At 40.1% G+C, this 25150-nt stretch overlaps 1 protein-coding gene across 1 annotated transcript; it reads left to right on the top strand.

Annotated features, from left to right (window-relative positions):
• The first annotated feature begins 722 nt into the window (after positions 1–722).
• Positions 723–25104, top strand: LOC130922230 (prostacyclin synthase-like). Its single transcript, XM_057846857.1, has 10 exons — positions 723–966; positions 1047–1170; positions 7014–7189; positions 9056–9199; positions 12932–13059; positions 15085–15266; positions 18857–19010; positions 19253–19434; positions 24538–24689; positions 24781–25104. The coding sequence occupies exons 1-10, from the start codon at positions 899–901 to the stop codon at positions 24926–24928; spliced, it is 1458 nt and encodes a 485-aa protein (XP_057702840.1). The 5' UTR covers positions 723–898; the 3' UTR covers positions 24929–25104.
• The last annotated feature ends 46 nt before the right edge of the window (positions 25105–25150 follow it).

The raw sequence follows: 25150 nt of genomic DNA, 5'->3' as shown, positions 1-25150 counted from the left end.
ATTATAACAAACAAATACAGTACTTATGTACCATATGTTGAATGTGTATATCCATCTTGTGTCTCATCTTTCCATTCCAACAATAATTTACAGAAAAATATGGCATATTTTTAAATGGTTTGAATTGCGATTAATTGCGATTAATTACGATTAATTAATTTTTAAGCTGTAATTAACTCGATTAAAAATTTTAATCGTTTGACACTCCTAGTTACTAATGATTTAATGTGCATAGTCCATAACTGTCCAGTCAACATTTTGAGTTCCACAACAATTTTGTTTTATTGGGTTATGTATATATTAGGCAGAAGGTGTACATTTAACAAAACAAAATAATTACTGGGGAAAAACAGGTGCTAGCATATTTGAATTTGGGATGAAATGCATAACTGATGCTACAACAATCTACGATTTAGTGGCAAGCGGGGTGGCCAGTGGGGCGGCCAACAAATTTATAGGGGTGGCCGTGGCCACCCCTGGCCACCCCCTGGGGGCGCCACTGGAATGTACTGTATAATAATCGGCCAATATGTGGAATAAAATGAATGGGGCACTTTGGAGCAAAGCTTTTCAGTGTGTACTTTAACTATTGATTGATTCCATTTAAGTTACTTGTCAGAAGACGTTGCCATGGGCTGGAAGGCTTGGCTTAACAAGGTGTGTGTGGAATATAATATGCCAAATGTGATAAAAAAATCATTTACAATTAGAACATGACAACTTGACGAATGAATTCTCATTACTGGGCATGACTCAGTCAAATTCAATGGAATGGTCGTGACTTGTGACGTTTTACAATGAGGCCACCGCAACGCGGGCGGAAGTGCCTTTTTAAAGCAAATCCACCCTCGGCACGGAGCACACACACGCCTCAAGGACGAGGAAGTACACACACGAGATGATCTGGACTGCTTTCCTACTGGTCCAAGTGGTGCTGCTCTACTTCCTCCTCACGCAGAGATCAAGGTTAGTTTATTGCTAAATTAATAAGCATCTTAACTTTCTTACGTGATGTTGCAGCGCTCTGGTTGAATTTTGTGCTTCAGGTGCGAAAGTGATCCACCTCTCGACAAAGGCGCTATCCCGTGGCTGGGCCACGCAATTGAATTCGGAAAAGATGCGGCCAAGTTCTTGACTCGAATGAAGGAGAAGCATGGTGACATCTTTACTGTGAGTCTTTTTCTGAGAAAGGAGCATCAAGCACGTCTAACTATTCTGCTAAATGAACAGCTTTTAGATGTGTAATTCTATGAATTTGATGGGATATTTTGTTTGGGCAGGTAAAGTTACAATACTTAATTCAAATTTTGATTTAGGATCGTTTATTCTGAATACTGATCAGAAGAATAAAAATACAACGTTCCTCTAGTAGTTTCAGAAAGAAAAATGGTACTGTGTAGAATTTGGAAAATTGGCTATACATTGTATGTTAGGGAAATAATAAATCAATGCAGTTGTAATTAATAAAATAACTTAAAAATATATATATTAGAGATGTCCTGATGATGCCGATCGATCGGGTCCGATCACGTCATTTTCAAAGTATCGGAATTGGCAAAAAAATATCGGCCATGCCTTTTTTTAATATATATATATTTTAATTAAATCGTTTTCTAATTGTATTTAACGTCACAGACATAATATGTTACACTCATCCAGAGTCTTTAGGCTTAAGGTAGGGTTATCAAATTTATCCCGATAACGGCAGTAATTTTTTTTTTTTTTTTTAATGTGTCACGTTAAAATATTTAATGCAATTAATACATGCGCTGCATGACCCTCTCACTCATTGTCGCGCTCAATCTGTAATGATGCCGTTTTACCTATATAGAGAGATAAGAGGCAGCGCAAAATGAGTAGAGTGAACTTTGGCAGCCTTTGGAGCCTTTTATTAAATGGCTAAAGCCTTGCAAACAAAACAAGAGTAACAAGAATAAAGTAGTAGTAGAAAAATGCTTGGCTTTATTAAATGCTTCATTGAGGGAGTCTACTCAAATCCGCTCGGAGCTGCTCACTGACACACAGGGAGTTGTCACAGCAACTATTTAACAATTAAACGATTATTGACGCATGCGACGCTTCTGAAGTTCGCGATTCTGGCAAGATCATACACCTTCAACTGTCAATCATTATTAACTTTAATAAACAACACCAGTACACGTGCACTGCCTGCCTGACGAACAAAATGCACGGAGAATGAAGGAGGGAGTTAGAGTGACACTACGCAATTGGCTCGGGACACCTCATCTGCATTTTTTTTTTTTTTTTAATTGAAAAAAAATCTGCGATGCACTGAGGGCGTGAAATTCGAAGCGCATGTTCAGTCATGTTCCTTTTCACATAATACTCTTGTAAAGTGTCTTTGTGTGTCATGAAAAGCACTATGAATTATATACAGTGCCTTGCAAAAGTATTCGGCCCCCTTGAATCTTGCAACCTTTCGCCACATTTCAGGCTTCAAACATAAAGATATGAAATTTAATTTTATGGTCAAGAATCAACAACAAGTGGGACACAATCGTGAAGTGGAACAACATTTATTGGATAATTTAAACTTTTTTAACAAATAAAAAACTGAAAAGTGGGGCGTGCAATATTATTCGGCCCCTTTACTTTCAGTGCAGCAAACTCACTCCAGAAGTTCAGTGAGGATCTCTGAATGATCCAATGTTGTCCTAAATGACCGATGATGATAAATAGAATACACCTGTGTGTAATCAAGTCTCCGTATAAATGCACCTGCTCTTTGATAGTCTCAGGGTTCTGTTTAAAGTGCAGAGAGCATTATGAAAACCAAGGAACACACCAGGCAGGTCCGAGATACTGTTGTGGAGAAGTTTAAAGCCGGATTTGGATACAAAAAGATTTCCCAAGCTTTAAACATCTCAATGAGCACTGTGCAAGCCATCATATTGAAATGGAAGGAGCATCAGACCACTGCAAATCTACCAAGACCCGGCCGTCCTTCCAAACTTTCTTCTCAAACAAGGAGAAAACTGATCAGAGATGCAGCCAAGAGGCCCATGATCACTCTGGATGAACTGCAGAGATCTACAGCTGAGGTGGGGGAGTCTGTCCATTGGACAACAATCAGTCGTACACTGCACAAATCTGGCCTTTATGGAAGAGTGGCAAGAAGAAAGCCATTTCTAAAAGATATCCATAAAAAGTCTCGTTTAAAGTTTGCCACAAGCCACCTGGGAGACACACTAAACATGTGGAAGAAGGTGCTCTGGTCAGATGAAACCAAAATTGAACTTTTTGGCCACAATGCAAAACGATATGTTTGGCGTAAAAGCAACACAGCTCATCACCCTGAACACACCATCCCCACTGTCAAACATGGTGGTGGCAGCATCATGGTTTGGGCCTGCTTTTCTTCAGCAGGGACAGGGAAGTTGGTTAAAATTGACGGGAAGATGGATGCAGCCAAATACAGGAACATTCTGGAAGAAAACCTGTTTGTATCTGCACAAGACCTGAGACTGGGACGGAGATTTATCTTCCAACAGGACAATGATCCAAAACATAAAGCCAAATCTACAATGGAATGGTTAAAAAATAAACGTATCCAGGTGTTAGAATGGCCAAGTCAAAGTCCAGACCTGAATCCAATCGAGAATCTGTGGAAAGAGCGAAGACTGCTGTTCACAAACACTCTCCATCCAACCTCACTGAGCTTGAGCTGTTTTGCAAGGAAGAATGGGCAAGAATGTCAGTCTCTCGATGTGCAAAACTGATAGAAACATACCCCAAGCGACTTGCAGCTGTAATTAGAGCAAAAGGTGGCGCTACAAAGTATTAACGCAAGGGGGCCGAATAATATTGCACGCCCCACTTTTCAGTTTTTTATTTGTTAAAAAAGTTTAAATTATCCAATAAATGTTGTTCCACTTCACGATTGTGTCCCACTTGTTGTTGATTCTTGACAAAAAATTAAAATTTTATATCTTTATGTTTGAAGCCTGAAATGTGGCGAAAGGTTGCAAGGTTCAAGGGGGCCGAATACTTTTGCAAGGCACTGTATGTTATTATTATTATATGTTAAACACAAGGAATTTGCCCCTTGTCATACTCAATATTATATTAATATCACAGCAGAATACACTTTACATGAGCATGCACGACCAATACAATATAGTAATGTCTAATGTACCGTAAATGATATATCTAATAACAATGTTCAATTTTGCTTGTAATTGCTGCAATGCATAACATCACTGTATTTTCATGAAAGTTGCGGTGAATATTTTATAAACCTCAATTACCGGCACTTTGTTAACCCTAATTACCGGTAGTTGTGTACATATGCGCAATGTATACAAACTACAAAACTAATTCCAATGAAGCCAGGATGTCATGTAAAATTGGAATGGTGACAGTGATTTGGAATTCCTTTTCACCCTAATGTATATTTAGTTTATTGCACTACAAAGAAGCCCATTTAATGGAATAGAGGTTTTCAGAGATTTTTAACAACCAGAAAATTTGACTGTTCAAAACTTGAAATTTTTTAATTGTCTTTTTTATTATTATTTTTTTTTTATAATATCATCAAAAGAATCAGAGAATCTTGACAAATCTCTGCATGTACAGCCTTATGAAAGTATTGAGCCCCCTTGAACTTTTCATCCTTTTGCCACATTTCAGGTTTTAAACATAAAGATCTAATTTTTTGGGGGGGGGGGGATCAACAACACTTGGGATGGAATCGTGAAGTGGAACGAAATTTATTGAATAGTTGATACTTTTTTAAGAAATAAAAACCTGAAAAGTGCAATATTATTCGGCCCAAGGGCGCTGCTAGGGATTTTGGGACCCATGAAAAGCTATCACTTTGGGCCGCCAAAAACAAAAGAAAAAGAAACCTTTCGTTTTATTCCTATGAAAATTATAATGAATAATATTTAAATTTGCAAATGATTACCTAATGTTCTAATTTTCTTTGTGGGCCCCATCAGGGCATGGGCCCTTAGAATCAATATCACTTTACACCCCTAAACGACGCCCCTGTTCAGCCCCTTTACTTTGACTGCAGCAAACTTACTCCAGAAGTTCAGTGAGGATGTCTGTATGATCCAAGGTTCTTCTAAATGACTGGTGATGATAAATAGAATCAATCGGTGTGTAATCAAGTCTCTGTATAAATGCACCTGCTCTGTGATAGTCTCGGGGTGGAGAAGGTGGAGAAGTTTAATGTCGGACTTGGATACAAAAAGATTTCCCAAGCTTTAAACATCTCAAGGAGGACTATACAAGCAATCATAGTGAAATGGAAGGAGTATCAGACCACTGGACAACTGTGTGTAATCAAGTCTCCGTATAAATGCACCTGCTCTGTGATAGTCTCAGGGTTCTGTTTAAAGTGCAGAGAGCATTATGAAAACCAAGGAACACACCAGGCAGGTCCGAGATACTGTTGTGGAGAAGTTTAAAGCCGGATTTGGATACAAAAAGATTTCCCAAGCTTTAAACATCTCAAGGAGCACTGTGCAAGCCATCACATTGAAATGGAAGGAGCATCAGACCACTGCAAATCTACCAAGACCCAGCCATCCCTCTAAACGTTCACCCCAGACAAGGAGAAGACTGATCAGAGATGCAGCCAAGAGGCCTATGATCTCTCTGGATGAACTGCCGAGATCTACAGCTGAGGTAGGAGAGTCTGTCCATAGGACAACAATCAATCGTACACTGCACAAATCTGGCCTTTATGGAAGAGTGTCAAGAAGAAAGCCATTTCTCAAATATCCATATAAAGTCTCGTTTAAAGTTTGCCACAAGCCACCTGGGACCAAACATGTGGAAGAAGGTGCTCTGGTCAGATGAAACCAACAACTTTTTGGCCACAATGCAAAACGATATGTTTGGCGTAAAAGCAACACAGCTCATCACCCTGAGCACACCATCCCCACTGTCAAACATAGTGGTGACAGCCTTATGGATGTTGGGCCTGCTTTTCTTGAGCAGGGACAGGGAAGATGGTTAAAATTGATGGGAAGATGAACGGAGCCAAATGCAGGACCATTCTGGAAGATAACCTGTTGGAATCTGCAAAACACTTGAGACTGGGATGGAGATTTATCTCCCAACAGTTCAATGATCAAAAAGACCAAGCCAAATCTACAATGGAACGGTTCACAAATAAACATATCCAGGTGTTAGAATGGCCAAGTCAGAGTCCAGATCTGAATCCAATTGAGAATCTGTGAGCAGACACAAATACTCTCCATCCAACCTCACTGTGCTCGAGCTGTTTTGAAAGGAAGAATGGGCAAAAATTTCAGTCTTTCGATGTGCAAAACTGATATAGACATACCCCAAGCAACTTGCGGCTGTAATTGAAGCAAAAGGTGGCGCTACAAAGTATTAATGCAAGTGGGCTGAACAATACTGCACTCCCATTTTTCAGGTTTTTATTTGTTAAAAAAGTATAAAATGGCCAATAAATTTTGTTCCACTTCACAATTGTCTTCCAATTGTTGTTGATTCTTAACAAAAAATTAAAATTTTATATCTTCATGTTTGACGGTTTAAATGTGGCGAAAGGTTGAAAAGTTCACAAGGCCTGTAGAGCAATGCCCAAGGCCAACAGTGAATGCCTGTGACCTAAATTCTCTCAGGCAACACTGAATTGAAAATGGCATAATTATGTATAGGATATTGCTACTTGGACTCAGGAACACTTCAGAAAACCCGCAAAGTGTACTGTTATTGGAATGTGCACATTTTAGATTGTTTTAGGTAATTGTGGACGTCGATTCTTCCGGGCAGTCCAGATTGTTATCAGCGCCAAGATCAAAAACAAGCATCAGCTTCGTCATTAACTAATTCATTGCCATTGATAGAGGCGAACATCAAATCCATTTTAACTGGGATAGATGACATTGAATAATCATGTTTAAGTGCCATTGTCATTTGGTTCAACTATCATAGTCAATGGCAGTTAATGAGTTAAAGAATTCTACATTGCATCTTTGCAGGTCAGGAAGGAATAGTTGTTCTCTGTGCAGGTGCTTGTTGTCGGACGCTATGTGACCGTGCTGCTAGATCCTCACTCATATGACTGTGTGATCAGCGACAGCGATTCGCTGGATTTTCAACGCTATGCAGATGTACTCATGGAGAGGATCTTTAAACTGCGCCTGCCGCATCGTCAACCTGCTCACACAAAAGCGCTGATGAAACAGTACGTCCTTGTATCCTTGTTAGACCTACCCCACCCTAGAGCCTGAGGCCATGTCAGGTTTTCATTTTCATTTCCATTTGTAATCATCTTGTTTCTTATAAACACTCCCGCTGTGTGTTCCCATTTGAGTGCATCTATTTTTAGAGCTTCTCGTTTCACTTTGAATGTGCTTAAATCGCAACAAATACCCAGTTATCACCCCACAAATCAGTTGAAAATCGGCAAAATCCAACTAACCTCAGCTACCATTTATGTTAATTTTTTTTCCACAAAATTGCTCTTAACCACACTGTATCTCTTGCAGTAGACATTAGTATTGCCCTCCATGTCGTGACACAACGTGGTATGACACTGAAGGTGCATACTCTAAATTCGACTTCCCTGTACACTAAGCCTATAACGATACACGTATCGAAATTGACAAACTCAGAGTGGCGATCCTGTCTTGCGTTGTCAGACAATAGAATCGTGACATGTCTTCAAGCCAATTTAAAACTAAATAATCCCCTTGTCTGGCAGTGGCGATTCTAGGATTTTTCTGAAAAGGGCCAAGAAAGGGCCACATGTAACCCTCAGGGGCCAACTGTCACTGCCATCTTTGTTCAGTGTTTTGGTCAACAAGGCAATGCAGATTATACTGCATTTGGCGGTAAAAACACCTTTGCTCAACACTGTCAACGATACTGACACTGTCAGGCAAAGATGAACTAGTAAAGTTTGTAATAATTTGTATTTAATCATAGTGTGTGCAAGTAAGGATACAATACATGGAACAATAATTTTAATCACTTTTTTCAAAAGCCATTTTAAACACAAAAAGCAGGATTATTATTCAAAGGTGCACGATATAAGATTTGCACTTCAATTATTCACAAAATGGCCATAATATTTTCATAGACATTAAAGAAACACGTTTTTGGAAATATTTCTAAAACGGATCTCAATGGTTAACCAGAGATTTTCCACTTTCAAAGGACGATTTACGTGTTGCAAATGTGTTCCTGTTTTGCTTCCGTGTTCATCATCAGCCAATCATGAGACCAGTTTCCAGTCTTCGTCCAGGTTGCCACATCTCTGTACTCCCCGTAAACTAAGGCTGGGCCAACTTTGACAAACAGTCTGAATAATGTATACCACTTAAGTTAAAAAAAAAATGTCGTTACAAATTTCAAATGATTCACGACAACAAGAGAAGCAAAACAAGGATATGTGTTCATTTGGTGTGGTTGCGTTACGTTGTTTAGAATATGGATCCATTGACTGGTGTTCTGCCGGTGCTATGTTATTTAGCATGTGGATCCATTGACCGGGGCAAAGATGGTCTTTTTGAGTGTATATATTTAGTCGGTAATTAGGGTCCTCTTTGGTGGCATTCGTAGTCTGTGGCCATCTTGAGAATGGCGATAAACGCTTCTTCTTTTAAAGCGGTGTAATTGTAACAAGGGGCTGTCTTGTGTAGGGCGACAGGCGGTTGGAATCTATATCTCGAAACGGCATACAGTATGTTGCGCATAATCTCGCATCAGGCCCCCTTCCGATTTTAGTATCGGTTTTGGTGCAACACTAGTGTTTTTTTTTTTTTTTAAAGAAAGGCTTAAATATCTGCAATACAACGGGCCGTGAAAATGAACCGCGATAGTGGACACAGTTATTTAAGTCTTTTAAAAGGGGGGCCACTCTTTTCTTTTACAGTAGTGTAGAAATGTGAAAAATAAACTGCAATGTTACTTTATTCGACAGAAAATGTAGGTAGGGCATAGGTAGTGTCACATTATTTTGACAGAGTAATTCCATTTTTTCACAACACCATAAATCAGGAGGTTTTCAGAGTTGTTAACCTGCCTTTGCTCCATCTCACCTACGTAGGCACTTCCTGGGAATGAATTTGTCCGCCTTAAACGACACCATGAGCAGACACCTGGAGGCCATGCTGAAAGCAGAAATTCCTCTGAACCAGAAATACTGGAAACAGAAGGAACTCTTCGACTTTTCGTACAGCCTTCTCTTCAAGTACGTAAGCGCTTTCACCCTCCCACACCTTTGATGACAAGAGTAAAATGAAGGGGGAAAACCCTAAATTCCTTAAAATGGAAAATAATGTTTTTGAAAAATTGTCACACTGTAGATTAGTGATGTTAACAACACTGCCAAAAATGGAAAATAATGTTTTTGAAAAATTGTCACACTGTAGATTAGTGATGTTAACAACACTGCCAAATTTGAATGCTCCTTTGCTTTCTCACTGTGCTGTTCGTACACTTGCAGCTGACAATGAGGTCCTCCAAGGGAAGATACATTTTCAGGGTGTATGCAGAGCTAGATAGCTAAATAAATGTTTCAATTGTGCCAGAAATGTACCGTGTCACCTCTCTGGCAGGGCAGGGAGCCCGTACTGGTGTGTGAGCAAGAGAAATTCCGAGTAGATGTAGTCTGACTCTCCTCTACACACAGTTTGGGTTCTGTTACCAATCCTCTCGAGAGGGGTTGGACTCTCTGGAGTTGCCCACGGTGAGAGGCGCAGAGCAGGTGTGGGCATACTTATTGCCGCCCGGCTTGGCGCCAATACCCTAGGGTTTACCCCAGTAGACAAGAGGCTAGCCTCCCTCCACCTTCGAGTGGGGAGACATGTGCTTACACACAAGACAGCAGCTCAGAGTACCCGCCCTTTTTGGAGTCCTTGGAGGGTGTGCTGGATAGAGTCCCCTCTGGGGACTCCCTCATTCTGCTACGGGACTTCAACGCTCACATGGGCAATGACAGTGAGACCTGGAGGTGTGTGATTGGGAGGAACAGCCCCCCCAATCAGAACCCGAGCAGTGTTCTGTTATTGGACTCCTGTGCTCGTCACGGATTGTCTATAAAGAACATTATGTTCAGACAAAGGGGTGTCCATATGTGCACTTGTCACCAGGACAACCTAGGCCGCAGTTCGATTATCGACTTTGTAGTCGTGTCGTTGGACTTGCAGCTGCATGTTTTGGACACTCGGGTAAAGAGAGGGGCGGAGCTGTCAACTAATCACCACCTCGTAGTGTGTTGGCTACGATGGCGTGGGAAAATGCTGAACAGACCTGGCACACCCAAACGTATTGTGAGGGTCTGCTGGGGTCGTCTAGCAGAATTCCCTATCAGATAGAGATTCAGCACCCACTTCCGGCAGAACTTGTCCCTTGTCCTGGGGGACATTGAGTCTCAGTGGGCCATGTTCCGTGCCTCCATTGCTGAGGCGGCCGATCGGAGCTATGCCCGTGAGGTGGTTGGTGCCTGTCGTGGCAGCAATCCTGAAACCCACTGGTGGACCTTTTTGGCCTTTGGGACTCCAGAGACAACTGACAGGTACCGACTGGCCAAGTGGAATGCAGCTTCGGCGGCTGATGAGGCAGAAACTCTGACATGGGAGGAGTTCAGCTAGGCCATGGAAAACGACTTCCGGACGGCTTTGAGGAAATTCTGGTCCAACATCTGGCGTCTCAGGAGAGGAATGCAGTACACCATTAACGCTGTGTATAGTGGAGATGGGGTACTGCTGACCTCGACTCGGGATGTTGTGAGTCGGTGGGAAGAATACTTCGAAGACCTCCTCAATTCCACCAACACTCTTTCCTTTGAGGAAGCAGATTCTGCGGACTCAGAGGTGGGCTCTCCTATATCTGGGGTTGAAGTCACTGAGGTGGTTGAAAAGCTCCTTGGTGGCAAGGCCCCAGGGGTGAATGAAATCCGCCCGGAGTTCCTGAAGGCTCTGGATGTTGTGGGGCTGTCATGGCTGACACACCTCTACAACATCGCGTGGACATCGAAGACAGTGCCTCTGGACTGGCAGACTCGATTTGCTGGGATGGTGGTCCCCTTTTGAATGGGGAACCCGAGGGTGTATTCTAATTATAGAGGGATTACACGCCTCAGCCCCCCCTGGTAAAGTCTATTCAGGGATGCTGGAGAGGAAAGTTCATCTGGAAATCGGATCTCGGATTCAGGAGGAGCAGTATGGTTTTCGTCCCGGCCGTGGAACAGTGGAGCAGGTCTCTACTCTCTGCAGGGTCCTTTAGAGTGAATGGGAGTTTGCCCAACATCATACATGTGTTTTGTGGATATTGAGATGGCTTCATCAAGCCGTGATCTCCAACTTTCACTGGAGCGGTTTGCAGCCGAGTGGGAAGGTTGGGATGAGGATCAGTACCTCCAAATACCAGACCATGGTCTTCAGTCGGAAAAGGGTGGCCTGCCCTTTCCGGGTCGGGGATGACATTCTGCCACAGGTGGAGAAGTTCAAGTATCTTGGGGTCTTGTTCACGAGTGAGGGTCGGAGAGAGCAGGAGATCGACAGGCGGATCGGTGCAGCGTCTGCGGTGATGTGAATTCTGCACTGTTCCGTTGTGGTGAAGGAGCTGCGCCAAAAGGCAAAGCTCTCGATTTATGTTCCTGTCCTCACCTATGGTCAGGAGCTGTGGGTCGTTACCAAAAGAACCGAATCCCGGATACAAGCGGTGGAAATGAGTTTCCTTCGCAGGATGTCCAGGCTCTCCCTTAGAGATAGGGTGAGAAGCTCAGTCATTAGGTAGGGACTTGGGGTTGAGCTGCTCCTACTCCGCGTTGAGAGAAGCCAGCTGAGGTGGCTCAGGCATCTGGTTTGGATGCCTCCCTGGAGAGGTGTTCCGGGCATGTCCCACCGGCAGGAGGCCCCGGGGACGACACGGGACACGCTGGGGAAAGTATCTCTTTCGGGTGGCTTGGGAACGCCTTGGGATCCCGCCAGAGGAGTTGGTTGAAGTGGCTGGGAAGAATGAAGTCTGGGCCTCCCTGCTAAAGCTGCTGAGCCTGCGACCTGATCGGTTTAAGCGGTAGATAATATATGGATGGATGGATATACCGTAAATGTAAGTGGTCGTTTGTATGAGGTTTTTATTGTTTAGACGGAATGGTGTTTTAACGGGCTAAAAAGGCAAAAATCTAGTTCTACCAGCGTAGAAATCTCGATGACGCCACCCTGTCATTATGGTCTAAATGGCTGAACATACAAAACTGAGTTTTGGTGCCATCTGTCTCCCATACTTCAGAACAGCAGGAGACTGTAATGATTCAATAAATCTTTGCCATTGAATGGGATGAAGGAAGTCATGTCACGATCACGAGCCAGTTCATGAAAAGAATAACATGAATTGGTGTAACTTCAATTTGCCCTAGCAGCAGTTAATGCCACATAGCAGTCAATTGTGGACAATTGTCCATGCTCATCACACACAGTAATTTAGAGCAGAAAAAGTTAGCTAAGCAGTAGGGTTACACACAGGGATCAAGTTTTGGTTGTGCTTCCACCAACACACTAGGCATGCATACTACTGTTGGCAAATTGGAAGTTTCATGCACATTTTTGTCTCCGTATGCACGCAGATTTCCCCACAAAAATCAGTCATGTAAACATGGAATTGAGCTGCTTGTATTCCAGCTTGTATTTGTTTGTAAACAGATTAACTTAGGATGTGACCCCACACTTGAGTATTTTTATGACTCTTTTCCGCTCACCTGCATGAACTTTGGTGAGAAAAGATAAGAAGGCAAACACGAGGTGTGTGATGTCAGGCAGCAAGGCATCTGGAACATGTCCAGATGTGCAAACATTGGGACACCCTGTGTGTGTAAACGCATTGTGTGGAGTGGAGTGGAGTGGAGTGGGTGGAAAAATACCTGAAGTTAATGGCATCATCCGCACAAGATATTTACATGTTTCCACTCATTTATGTGCAGGGCAGGTTACCTGACGCTCTTTGGTGGGGAACAAAATAATAACAGCTCCAATCCTTCAAGCGTCTATGATGAGTACCGCAAGTTTGACAACCTTCTAACCAAGTTGGCAAGAAAAACACTAAAGCCAGGTGATGACTCATTAACTGGCCCATGACAATTAAGCACTGCACATGTCTTTTGCTCCACTTTATCATATGAGTCATAGTGCGCTTACTCACCACCAACCTCTATTCTGCTTCTTTGACATTACCGCTGCACTTATTTAGTGGTTCCCATAGCGACTCTACCCATTGGATCTATTGTACAATAAATGCTAAACTACACCCAGCAGACGGAACACTTGCACAATCAAATGAGATCAATGCAAGAAATTCCTTTTCGTGATACCAATTTTAATATCACAATAACCAAGGTGATGCTGCTAATTTAATGTGTGTATGCAATTGTGTAATCATGCTTCCAAATGTAGTTTTTTAGTTGTCTAATGAAGTAGCCTAGAAAAATAAATATAATATAAATGTGTTATCTGCCACTTCAGTTGCCACCATTTTTTTTTTTTCCTGACGCTCTGGATGCAAGCGATGGGAAAAACAAACTCGTAGCTATGTTCACGTTTCACAAGGCATCGCTGTATATTAAATGAATTACCGTCATCTAAAAATACGTGGTTTAAAAAAAAACAAACCAAAAAAATGCATTTTGTCATGGATCACTACAACAAAAACATATAAACAAAGACTCCTGCTGTGTGAACAGTACAACAGAATGGGAAGAAAACAAAGCGCAGTCCAGATGATATTGTGGGTTATGACAGAGAGCCGTTTTCTTTGTTGTACGCACGGGCAAGTTTTCTCAAGCTGTCCTGCGTCTTTGATGTCATGTTGTTTACTGAGCACACTGCTATCTGCTGTGCTGATTTCTCATCCGCGATACCGTAAAAGAAACCTGTATGACAAAAACATTGGGGTTTTTTGGGGGGTTTTTTTAATACTCGCATGAAAGCACATTGAGGATAAAGGAAATCAACAGTCGCTGAAAAAAAAATTTGAAATCCATCCAATGTAACATTATTACAATATTCAGTATTCATATGCACAAGTACATTCTAGTTAATAAGAATATCACGGGAAGCTTAATTTATTTCAGTAGTTAAAGGAATGAATTACGGCTGTCAAAAGATTAAAATTTTTAATCGAGTTAATGGAAAATGAATGAATGAATGAATTACAGCTTAAAAATTAATTAATCGTAATTAATCGCAATTCAAACCATCTATAAAATGTCATATTTTTCTGTAAATTATTGTTGGAATGGAAAGATAAGACACAAGAGGGATATATACATTCAACATACGGTACATAAGTACTGTATTTGTTTATTATAACAATAAATCAACAAGATAACATTAACATTATTAACATTCTCTTAAAGCGATCCATGGATAGAAAGACGTAGTTCTTAAAAGATAAATGTTAGTACAAGTTATAGAAATTTTATATCAAAACCCCTCTTAATGTTTTCGTTTTATTAAAATTTGTAAAATTTTCAATCAAAAAATAAACTAGTACCTCGTCATTGTTGATGTCAATAATTACACCATGCTCACTCATGGTATTAACCCATAAAATCAGTTGGACCCAAGCACCAGCAGAGGGCACCAAACACCAAAAAACAAGTAACAAGCGGACATTACACTGTACTGTCATTTTAATCTGTTTGATCGGGGCATGTGCGTTAATTGCGTCAAATATTTTAACGTGATTAATTTAAAAAATTAATTACCGCCCGTTAACGCGATAATTTTGACAGCTCTAGAGTAAATACAATAAATAAATGTGTATATACTTTAAAACTATACTGAAATGAATGAACGTTTTTGTAAGATTTGAACTTACTGTCTGGTGTAATTTACATTCTTACAGCTCGACATGTACTGTTACTCCCCCGTGCTGTGTCATTGTTTCGGCTTCACAGGATTATGTCAGTTATAATATTATTTCACAGTCATAAAATTATTACACAGGCCTTACTGTCATATCTTTCCTCACACCTTTACCCTTCTGACATCCCTCTTCTTATTCTTTTGCTGATATTCAAGACATCTGTGACCCGCAATCTTTGATTGGAAGTGTTTTCATTTTTCCCCTAAACAGAGGAGAAGAAGACTGCCCAGAATGCTCGTCACAGGTTGTGGGAACTTTTAGCCCCATTGGGTCAGACGGCGGACTCTGGTTCAAGCGCGTGGATTCACGCCTATCGGCGACTTCTGCAGGAAGAGGGAGCGGACGAAGAGATGCAAAGGCGGGCGATATTGCTGCAACTGTGGGCCACCCAGGTGAGCGTGACGTCAGGAGGCAGCTGCTTGTCTGCTGTTTACGTACTAAAGGAGCATGAAAAGTCTGCTTGAGATAAAGCAACTTCCAAGAGAACTTTTGTCTAATCAGATGAACTTGATTGAACTTGAACTGCAGTACTCGGCTTCTCTCCACAGGAGGGTACTGTTCACTTTCTACTTTGATGCTGAGGTGGTAACTATTAATACTCATGTCTTCAAGTAAAGATGGTTATATAAAAAGAAGAGTGGTAAACGAGTACTGATTCAACCCCTATACTTGAATAAGTTAAAAAAAAAAAAACTATACACTCTAAAATGTGTATATACTAATATATATGTATAACAGAAAAATCACGATGATTTGGCAAAACTAGGTAACTACAAAAATGTTATTTGCTCACAAAATCTGTATAAATATACAAAAAAAGAGACCTAAGTAAAAATATGCTTGGATAAAAAAAACTAAATATTTGTACTGTTTATGTAACTGCCCTACTCTCCCTATGTCTTTTATCTACAAAACATATTGTAACTTGCTTTTTTAGGCTAGCGACCAAAATGGATTTGACTGTCATAATTATCCCCAAATCGTTAATAATGCATTTTTAATGTTTAAAGTACGATGCAACTCAAAAAATATAATCAAGCTTGAGTGAGATGTGTGCCGCTTTGGCTAAAAGTTCCACTCACATTCATCTGAACTCCATTCCGACTCATTCCATCTAGCCTACAGCCCTGCTGGAGGCCCTCTTTGTATTCAACGTGTTGATCAGATGTCATCTTCGCCCTACAGGCGGCTTACTCATCATTTTGTTCAGCACTCGTCGCCTTTGTTTTATTTCCAACTTTTGAATCACAACTTTGAAGTGGCGCTGAGTCACACTTGAGCGACCTAAGCATTCATTAAAACATGTTATTTTAGTTATATAGACTATTTATACGACAGAAATAATGTATTTGTCATGCAGTTTTAATTCCTTAAAAAGGAATTTGAAATGAGAATCACTGTCTTATTTCTTAAAACAATTATTATGACTTACACTAGGACATGATGAATATGACTATCGTGAAAAAAAACAACTTTTCCCTTGTATTATATTTTGAATATTTCAAATTTGAATGTTTCCTTTTGAAAAACACATTTTTATCAAAACAAAACATGTCGAACCAATTTCAAAATCTTCTCCAAATCCCAATATTTAAAAAGATTGAGACAAGACAACACTGCAAAAACATACCTCCTTGAAACTAGTTAAATTCCGTTGTTTTGTAGTGTAAATCTTCTAGAAATAAGTGAAATTGCCTCAAGTAAATATTGCTCACTTAGATTTCTTGAAATAAGAAAAATAGCTGAAAATAAGCTTAGAGGGGAACCACGGACTGAAAGAATTGTAGTTCTTAAAATATAAATGTTAGTATGAGGTATATTAAATTGATATGCAAACCCCTCTTAATTTTTTCAGTTTATTCAAATTTGAAAAATTTGTTTAACTAGTAGGTTGTCATTCATGTTGACGACACAATGCGGTTACGTCACTGGGCAGCGCTGCCGTACTTCCACAGTCTCACTTGTTAGCTATATAAACATATTGTCGGTTCTGCCCTTCCAATTTGAACCCAAGCGGAAAAGTGATGAGCAGGACAGCACTGTTGATATTTCACAAAAGCCAGCACCAAAAGCAATTAAATGAAAGTCTTCAGCGGGATTCGAACCGGTGTTTCCCGAGCAAACGACAAGCACTTAGACAACAGGACTTGGACTATACTTCCGCATGACATCAGAGTCGTAATTTTCATTATAAAGCAATTGCAACCCACATGCGCTGTCTATCTGTGTGGTAAAACCTGAAAGGGAAACCCAACTGAAAAGAAATTGCGGCTGGCTTGACCACGGAATTTTAAAAAAACCACAGCTCACTTCAGACAACAAGGTGACAACTAGAACATAATGATTGCGTAAAACGGTTTGTTGAACACACAAAAAAAACACGCAATCAGGAAAAGCGAAACACAAAAAGGGTCCTTGAGAGTAGGTTGAGATCAATAACAAGAGAAAAGTGCGGTGAGAGGCAAACAAACTGAAAAAACAAGGCAATGATACCACTAACAACGAAGGGATATACAAACTGTCATATTGCAGCAAGTCAATACAAGCCGCCTCTGATCGGTTTCAAGACTCTGCTGATGAACTGGAATTGGATGCAGGCACGACCTTAGGAACTCATCCCACATCTCTGTAACAAAACAATCTGACCAGAAGCAGAATGTGACAAAATCATGACGGTCGTCATACTAGCTTCGCTTGCTAGTTGGCACAGATTTTCTCCCAGTCCAGGCCAACCCTGTCATCACCTCCAGCCTGTGATAAACGTAATGAATGTAATAATATTTTAGTAAAAGAGAACAATTGTGGCTTATTAGAGCCTACAAGTCTTTTAGTCCGAGGATCCCTTTAAGATACCTTTTTTAAGCAATAATTTAGTTTATTTAATCTTAAAAAAAAAGCTTGTTTATCAGAAAGTTCTGAATTCAAGAATAGATATTGTTCAAAACATTATTTGAAAGTGAATCGTTCTTGATTTAAAGGAAAAATTACCAACTTTTAGGTTTGGTAACATTTACTTAAAAAGTAAATTGTATAATCTAATGCATGAATATATCTGTTAACTATTCTTTAACACTCAAAACAAGATGGAGAAAATTATTTGACTACATTTAAGAAAAATAATCTGATTAAGACATAATAAATTTACAGTGTAGTTCCTTCTCCAGTGTTTTTTTTTTATTTTTTATTTTTTTTTTAATGTTTGGGCTATTCAAATCTGCTTAATGATTGCGTTATCTTCTGAGGTTCCCCAAAACCATGCAATAATATCTTTTGAAGTGCCCCAAACTGTAGACTCATTTGACTATTGAACATACTGTATTCCGACACACTAAAATCAGGTTTTAACCCCTTCTTGCCAAACGTAACACATTTGATACACTTAGAATTTCATGATTTTGAGACTAATTCAGAATTTTGAAATATCTTTCCTCAAAAAAATAATAATAATGGATGCAAGTCATGCATCTGCAGGTTCCATGAGGAAAAAAAACAAGATTTAGCAAGGGTTATACTGTGGATACTAGATATTATTTGAAAAAAGGTTTCATTAAGACCTTATTTTTCAAATTTTGTGATTCTCTGACAATTGCTTCATATTGCAGGCATTAAAGGGTTAACATTAACTATGATCTTGTAACAAGTACATTCTCACCACAATATCTGAACTATTTTTTATCACATCATCATCACTGTGCTGTGCCAACAGCTGTTAGGCAACCTCAGGTTTCGACTGACCTTTCTGGCTCTCTAAAAACCTTTCTAAACTTAACAAAATCAAAATAAGAGATGAGGCTTTCATCAAGCTGTTGACAAGCTGTTTTTTAGTGAGCTGTTTTGATCAAATATTTTTTTTCCCTTCCATTGTTGCATGTCGCATTGTATTCGTATTTGCTTTTGCCAAACATCTATGCTGTCGCCATGCAACAGCAGAGTGAGACAAAAAGGACAACGTGATCACTGTCCTCTTCTTGTTTGCTCGCAGGGCAACGTCGGTCCTGCTGCCTTTTGGCTATTGGGATTCTTGTTGACAAATCCTGAAGCACTGACTGCCGTGAGGAATGAGTTCAAACAAATTTCCCAGATTGAGACATCAGGTGCTTCCCTGCTCCACTCTCGTGGAAACACCCCGGTCTTCGGTGGGTTGAAAGTTCCAACTGGCCGTGTTTAGTGATGGATGTCTGACATTAAAATTTGCTATTGATCAAGTGATCTAAAATTATTTTTAAAGTACACTCCTACAGCGCGGTAGTAAAACTAATGTAACCAATTACTTCTCCTTACCTTAGATGTTTCCCTGTTAAAGGATATGATATACGGTAATAGTGAGATATCATCATGTACATGTATTACAATGGTCCCTCATTTATGTGCTTCCCAGATAGTGCCTTGGAAGAGACCCTCAGACTCACTGCTGCCCCTTTCATCACCAGAGAGGTAGTGCAGGAGAAGACCATTCAAATGGCTAATGGTCAAGAGTACCATCTACGGAAAGGAGACCGGGTGTGCTTGTTCCCATTCACTAGCCCTCAAATGGACCCTGAGATTTACCCAGATCCACAGGTGAGAGTCTTACTCTGTGACATATCCATAAAAAGGTTTTCTAATATAGATTTTAATTAGCTGAGATAGGCATCAACACACCTGTGCCCCTATTTAGGATAAGTTGAAGTACCTTCACAGTATTCTATTTTTTTACTTTATTAATATGACATGTCCTGTCCTCAATTAACTTGAAGTTGTTCAGGTTTACAGACAACAAACAAGGCAATTTGGATTTTTGAAACTTTTTACTTCCTTCACTTTTGACAATCTGTAACACCATAACACACATATGTACGCTTATGTTCAAAATGACACGCATTTTAACAATAAAACACTTGACACAAAACAATCGGTGTTCAAACGTCCATCTAGTCTGAGCAATATGAAAATTAGATTCAGTTATTCTAATTTGCCTTAACAAAAGTCCGCTAGCTTAAATGCTACGAATGCTAACATATTTACAATTCTCATAGCAAACCGCTCACATGTAACTCCACAAACTGTAGCTGTAAACTTAATTACAAATGCATACTCAAACTAGGGATGTCCCGATCCAGGTTTTTGCACTTCCGATCCGATACCGATATTGTTTTGCACTTCCGATCCGATACCGATACCGGCCGATACCGATACCGACCTATCTGAGCATGTGTTAAAGTTTAAAGTTATTTAGTCTCCTTACTCAGTTGTCAGACTCATGTTGAAAAAGGTTTTAGTACTCTTGATAACAACTAGCCAGCTGAATTAGGTGAGTTTGAATAACACACAACGGTTGGTAACAAGAAACTTACCTGTTTATTCAGTGACAAACACAAAACATTATAAATAACAAACAGAAATGGTATAGTCAGTCATTAAAATGTGCAAATAATATTGTAAACAGTCTTAAAAAAGCTAAACACATCAACAACCTCAGTGGAAAATCCCACAAATCCCCCAAGCTATTCGATGCTTTTAATGTTTCGTGCATTAGTTACAAAAATTGTATAAAAAGCCTCTCAGGCTTAAATAAACGACTATTTCAGTATCAAGTTGACATTTTAAAACAGTACATAAAATACTCAAGTGCCCATTCTGTATCAGCAGCCTTAAACTACATTCAATTCATTTAATTTTGCGAATCAACTGTTAAAGTTGTTAAATTTGCTCCCGTTATTCCATAATTTCCCTTCTGTCTACTTTCGACATGTGAAAGTTTTAAAACTGTTTTGAAGATAGATTCAACTCAAGATTTTGCCGATTTAGGAGTATTTTAAATAAAAAGTAAATTAGGTTCGCTTGGAAGGTTCACAACAGCCTACTAGGGAAGTCTTCTGCTTTAAGATGGTGGCTGTTTACTAACGCATCTGGTTTTCAATACTTCAATGTTGCTAACGCAGTCGAGTCTGTCATGTAGCATCTGGTTCTATATACATATGATATCTATTATCTCCAGTAAAACGACGTTGACGTAGTTTGTAGCGGCTGTCAGCAGCAGTCAGGTATTCTTGTGTTTTTTATCCAGCGGCATGAGTTGAGCTAAAGCCGTGAGTTGAGCATTGGCATTACCCAGGTCTAAGATAAGTTATGTTTACTTTCGGGACGCAATGCGGTCAGTTTCTCATTGCGTCCCGAAGACCACGCTGTGTATTAGTTCCACTTTACTTGACATATTTCAATAATCGGAATTTGGATGTTTGTGAATCGTTCTCGAATCTTCCACAGCCGAATCGCGTGTTGAATGGTGCGTCTCTACTCACGTGAGATAATGGCTCATCATCCAGAATGAATTCTTCGGCAATGACTCTTGTTATTCCCTGGGCTTTGGGACTGTCGAGTGCCAGTTTGTCACGCATAGCAAAAGTTTCTGCCAGTGTTAGTTGCGTTGGACCTTTCTTTTTGTCTTCGGTTTTCTTAACATACTCCTCATATTGTTTGTGGTGGTATTTCGCTAAATGCTTGATTAGGTTGGTTGTATTAAAACTTCTTACAGCTTTACCACTACGCTTGACTTTATTGTGGCAAATGTTGCTCTCTCCCTTTTCGTCTTTGTCGTCCTTTAAGGTGAAATGATCCCACACAGCTGACATTTCTAACTCAAACATATATGAGCTGAAAAAAACATACAGCTCTATAGTGGGGCAAATAAGTATTTAGTCAACCACTAATTGTGCAAGTTCTCCCACTTGAAAATATTAAAGAGGCCTGTAATTGTCAACATAGGTAAACCTCAACTATGAGAGACAGAATGTGGGGGGGGGGCAGAAAATGACATTGTTTGATTTTTAAAGAATTTATTTGCAAATCATGGTGGAAAATAAGTATTTGGTCAATACCAAAGGTTCATCTCAATACTTTGTTATGTACCCTTTTGTTGGAAATAACGGAGGCCAAACATTTTCTGTAACTCTTCACAAGCTTGTCACACACTGTTGCTGGTATTTTGGCCCATTCCTCCATGCAGATCTCCTCTAGAGCAGTGATGTTTTGGGACTGTCGTTGGGCAACACGGACTTTCAGCTCCCTCCACAGATTTTCTATGGGGTTGAGATCTGGAGACTGGCTAGGCCACTCCAGGACCTTGAAATGCTTCTTACGAAGCCACTCCTTTGTTGCTCTGGCTGTGTGTTTGGGATCATTATCATGCTGAAAAACCCAGCCACGTCTCATCTTCAATGCCCTTGCTGATGGAAGGAGATTTTCACTCAAAATCTCTCAATACATGGCCCCATTCATTCTTTCCTTTACACAGATCAGTCATCCTGGTCCCTTTGCAGAAAATCAGCCCCAAAGCATGATGTTTCCAACCCCATGCTTCACAGTGGGTATGTTGTTTTTCGGATGCAATTCAGTATTCTTTCTCCTCCAAACACGAGAACCTGTGTTTCTACCAAAAAGTTCTATTTTGGTTTCATCTGACCATAACACATTCTCCCAGTCCTCTTCTGGATCATCCAAATGCTCTCTAGCGAACCGCAGACGGGCCTGGACGTGTACTGGCTTCAGCAGGGGGACACGTCTGGCAGTGCAGGATCTGAGTCCCTGGCGGCGCATTGTGTTACTGATAGTAGCCTTTGTTACTGTGGTCCCAGCTCTCTGTAGGTCATTCCCTAGGTCCCCCCGTGTGGTTCTTGGATTTGTGCTCACCGTTCTTGTTATCATTTTGACGCCACGGGGTGAGATCTTGCATGGAGCCCCAGATCGAGGGAGATTATCAGTGGTCTTGTATGTCTTCCGTTTTCTAATAATTGCTCCCACAGTTGATTTTTTTTTTTACACCAAGCGTTTTACCTATTGCAGATTCAGTCTTCCCAGCCTGGTACAGGTCTACAATTTTGTCTCTGGTGTCCTTCAACAGCTCTTTGGTCTTGGCCATAGTGGAGTCTGGAGTGTGACTGACTGAGCTTGTGGACAGGTGTCTTTATACCAATAATGAGTTAAAACAGTTGCCATTAATACAGGTAACGAGTGGAGCCTCGTTAGACCTCGCTAGAAGAAGTTTGACCCCTTTGACAGCCGGAAATCTTGCTTGTTTGTCGGTGACCAAATACTTATTTTCCACTCTAATTTGGAAATAAATTCTTTCCAAATCAAACAATGTGATTTTCTGTTTTTTTTTTTTCACATTCTGTGTCTCATGGTTGAGTTTGACCCATTTGACAATTACAGGCCTCTCTAATCTTTTCAAGTAGGAGAACATGCACAATTGGTGGTTGAGTAAATACTTATTTGCCCCACTGTATGAGGGCCAAACGAGAGCGCAGCTATCCTTTATCCATGTCAGGTGTCTGAGTCTGCTACTCAGTCAAAGTCCAACCAGACCCAACGCTGGCAACAGAGGGCAGTGTATCCTCAGTCATTAAACAAAATACAATAATTTTGGACTTTTTGATTGTTATTTTGTAGGGGTACTTAAGGGGTTAATTCTGATTTACGCGGAAATCCGGGTTACGCAGTCAGCGTAGGAACGTTGTAATACCTGTAATCAGCACATCCTATTCAGCTAATTAACTGGCAAATTAATCAAAAGCTATTTTTGCCAAATGTTTGATAATTTAGAGGTTTTGCTTAAATTCAAATTGTCTAAATCCTCAGAACTTCAACTCTTCAACAATAAATATTTTCAGATTGCCGTAGTGCTCAACAAGCGAAGACTGTCTGATGAAAAGAAGACGTTTGCATCATCCTCTAAAACCAAGGTCCCCAATACATTAATTCCGAATGACTAGTAGAGCTCAAAGATAGTGTCAGTTGATCACATCCCCGTTTGGGAATGTGCCAAACCATCCTTGGTACTGGATTTATCTTTTGATTGACATACTTATAAATAAGCCCAGCTTTAGCAAAGAAACAAATGTCAGACCCCCTTTAGCGCATCACCCACACTTGCTGGTGTTCAGCTTCTTGTTTTCTCACTAGTCAGAACACATGCGCAGTCAGTCGTGTCCGCCACTGCAAAACACCGGCAATTTGCATTTAATACATGCATTTAGTTCATGCCGAATCAAGTGAGACCCCCCCCATAACTCCCTGAAAGTCTTTCATAAAGAGGGAAAAAACAAGACAAACATATTTAATTTTTTTTTTTTAAATATTTCCATTTTATACAACTATTTTTAAGAACTTTTTTTTTTTTTTTTCCAATCTGCCAAAAAACCAGAAGGTCGCGAACTACAAATATATGAAGGCCCACTGTATCGCCAAACCTTTCACGCAGTGTTGAGGACAGTAACGATGTATCTTCTTAAGATTAATTGAAAAAGCTTTGGTGCTACCTCAATGGTATGAAATAAGTACAAAAAATGCAAATTGGATGATGGAAGATTGGTTTAAAAAATGTGAATTGATGAATAACAAACCACATGTAGACAGGTAACACGTAAATGTGTTTTTGGACCAGTGAAGCATATTTAGCACAAGGGGGTTGGGGTGAACTCCCACACAAATTGGAATGTGTTTTTTCTTGCCAATAAGAGGTCAGCTACGCGGCTCTGCGGGATTATCCTGGCAATGAAACCAAATCACTGCTAATTGGCGTGGGAAGGACATCGCAAGGTCACTTTAAAACTTTACTGACGCGCACAGTGAAGGGGATTTGTGTAAACAAATCCAACACGTCACAGCTCCAAAATGTGTTTGCAGAAGTTCCAGTTTGACCGCTTCCTGAATAAAGACGGAACCACAAAAAGAGATTTTTACAAAGGAGGCAGAAGGCTGAAATATTACACCATGCCGTGGGGCGCAGGTACCAATGGCTGTGTGGGAAAGCAGTTTGCCATCAATACTATCAGACAGTGAGTGTCCTGGAATTGGTATCGTACATCGAAGCTTCACATTATTAGATTCGAGAGCCAACTTTGTATCTTTTCTTCTTCTCCTATTCAGGTTTGCGTACTTGATGTTGAATATGGATTTGGAATTGTGTGACACAAATGCTCAGATGCCGGAAATAAACACAAGCCGTTATGGATTTGGGATGCTCCAACCGAAAGGAGACTTGTTGGTGCACATTAAAGCCAGGAAGGTGCATTAGGTTTTTACAGTCTAAATGAATATTTAAATGCATATATCAGCTCATACTGAACACTATGACGCATGTGTGAAAAATGGTTTTATACTTTTGTACTTTTATATTGCAAAGTTTTATATTATTTGTATTTGTGCATTATTTTGTTATTCAAAAATAAATAAATTTGAATTATTTGGAAATTTTTTTGGTGTCTTATTTTGTTGTGTCAGATACCAGCACCTTCAT

This window comes from Corythoichthys intestinalis, chromosome 9, assembly GCF_030265065.1.
Source record: "Corythoichthys intestinalis isolate RoL2023-P3 chromosome 9, ASM3026506v1, whole genome shotgun sequence".
Classification (NCBI taxonomy): Eukaryota; Metazoa; Chordata; class Actinopteri; order Syngnathiformes; family Syngnathidae; genus Corythoichthys; species Corythoichthys intestinalis.
This window is presented reverse-complemented; position numbering and strand designations above follow the sequence as displayed.

Coding starts and splice junctions, on each gene's coding strand:
- LOC130922230 (XM_057846857.1), top strand. CDS start 899: ATGATCTGGACTGCTTTCCTACTGGTCCAAGTGGTGCTGCTCTACTTC. Junction 967..1,046: donor CTCCTCACGCAGAGATCAAG/GTTAGTTTATTG, acceptor TTTGTGCTTCAG/GTGCGAAAGTGATCCACCTC. Junction 7,190..9,055: donor ACAAAAGCGCTGATGAAACA/GTACGTCCTTGT, acceptor TCACCTACGTAG/GCACTTCCTGGGAATGAATT.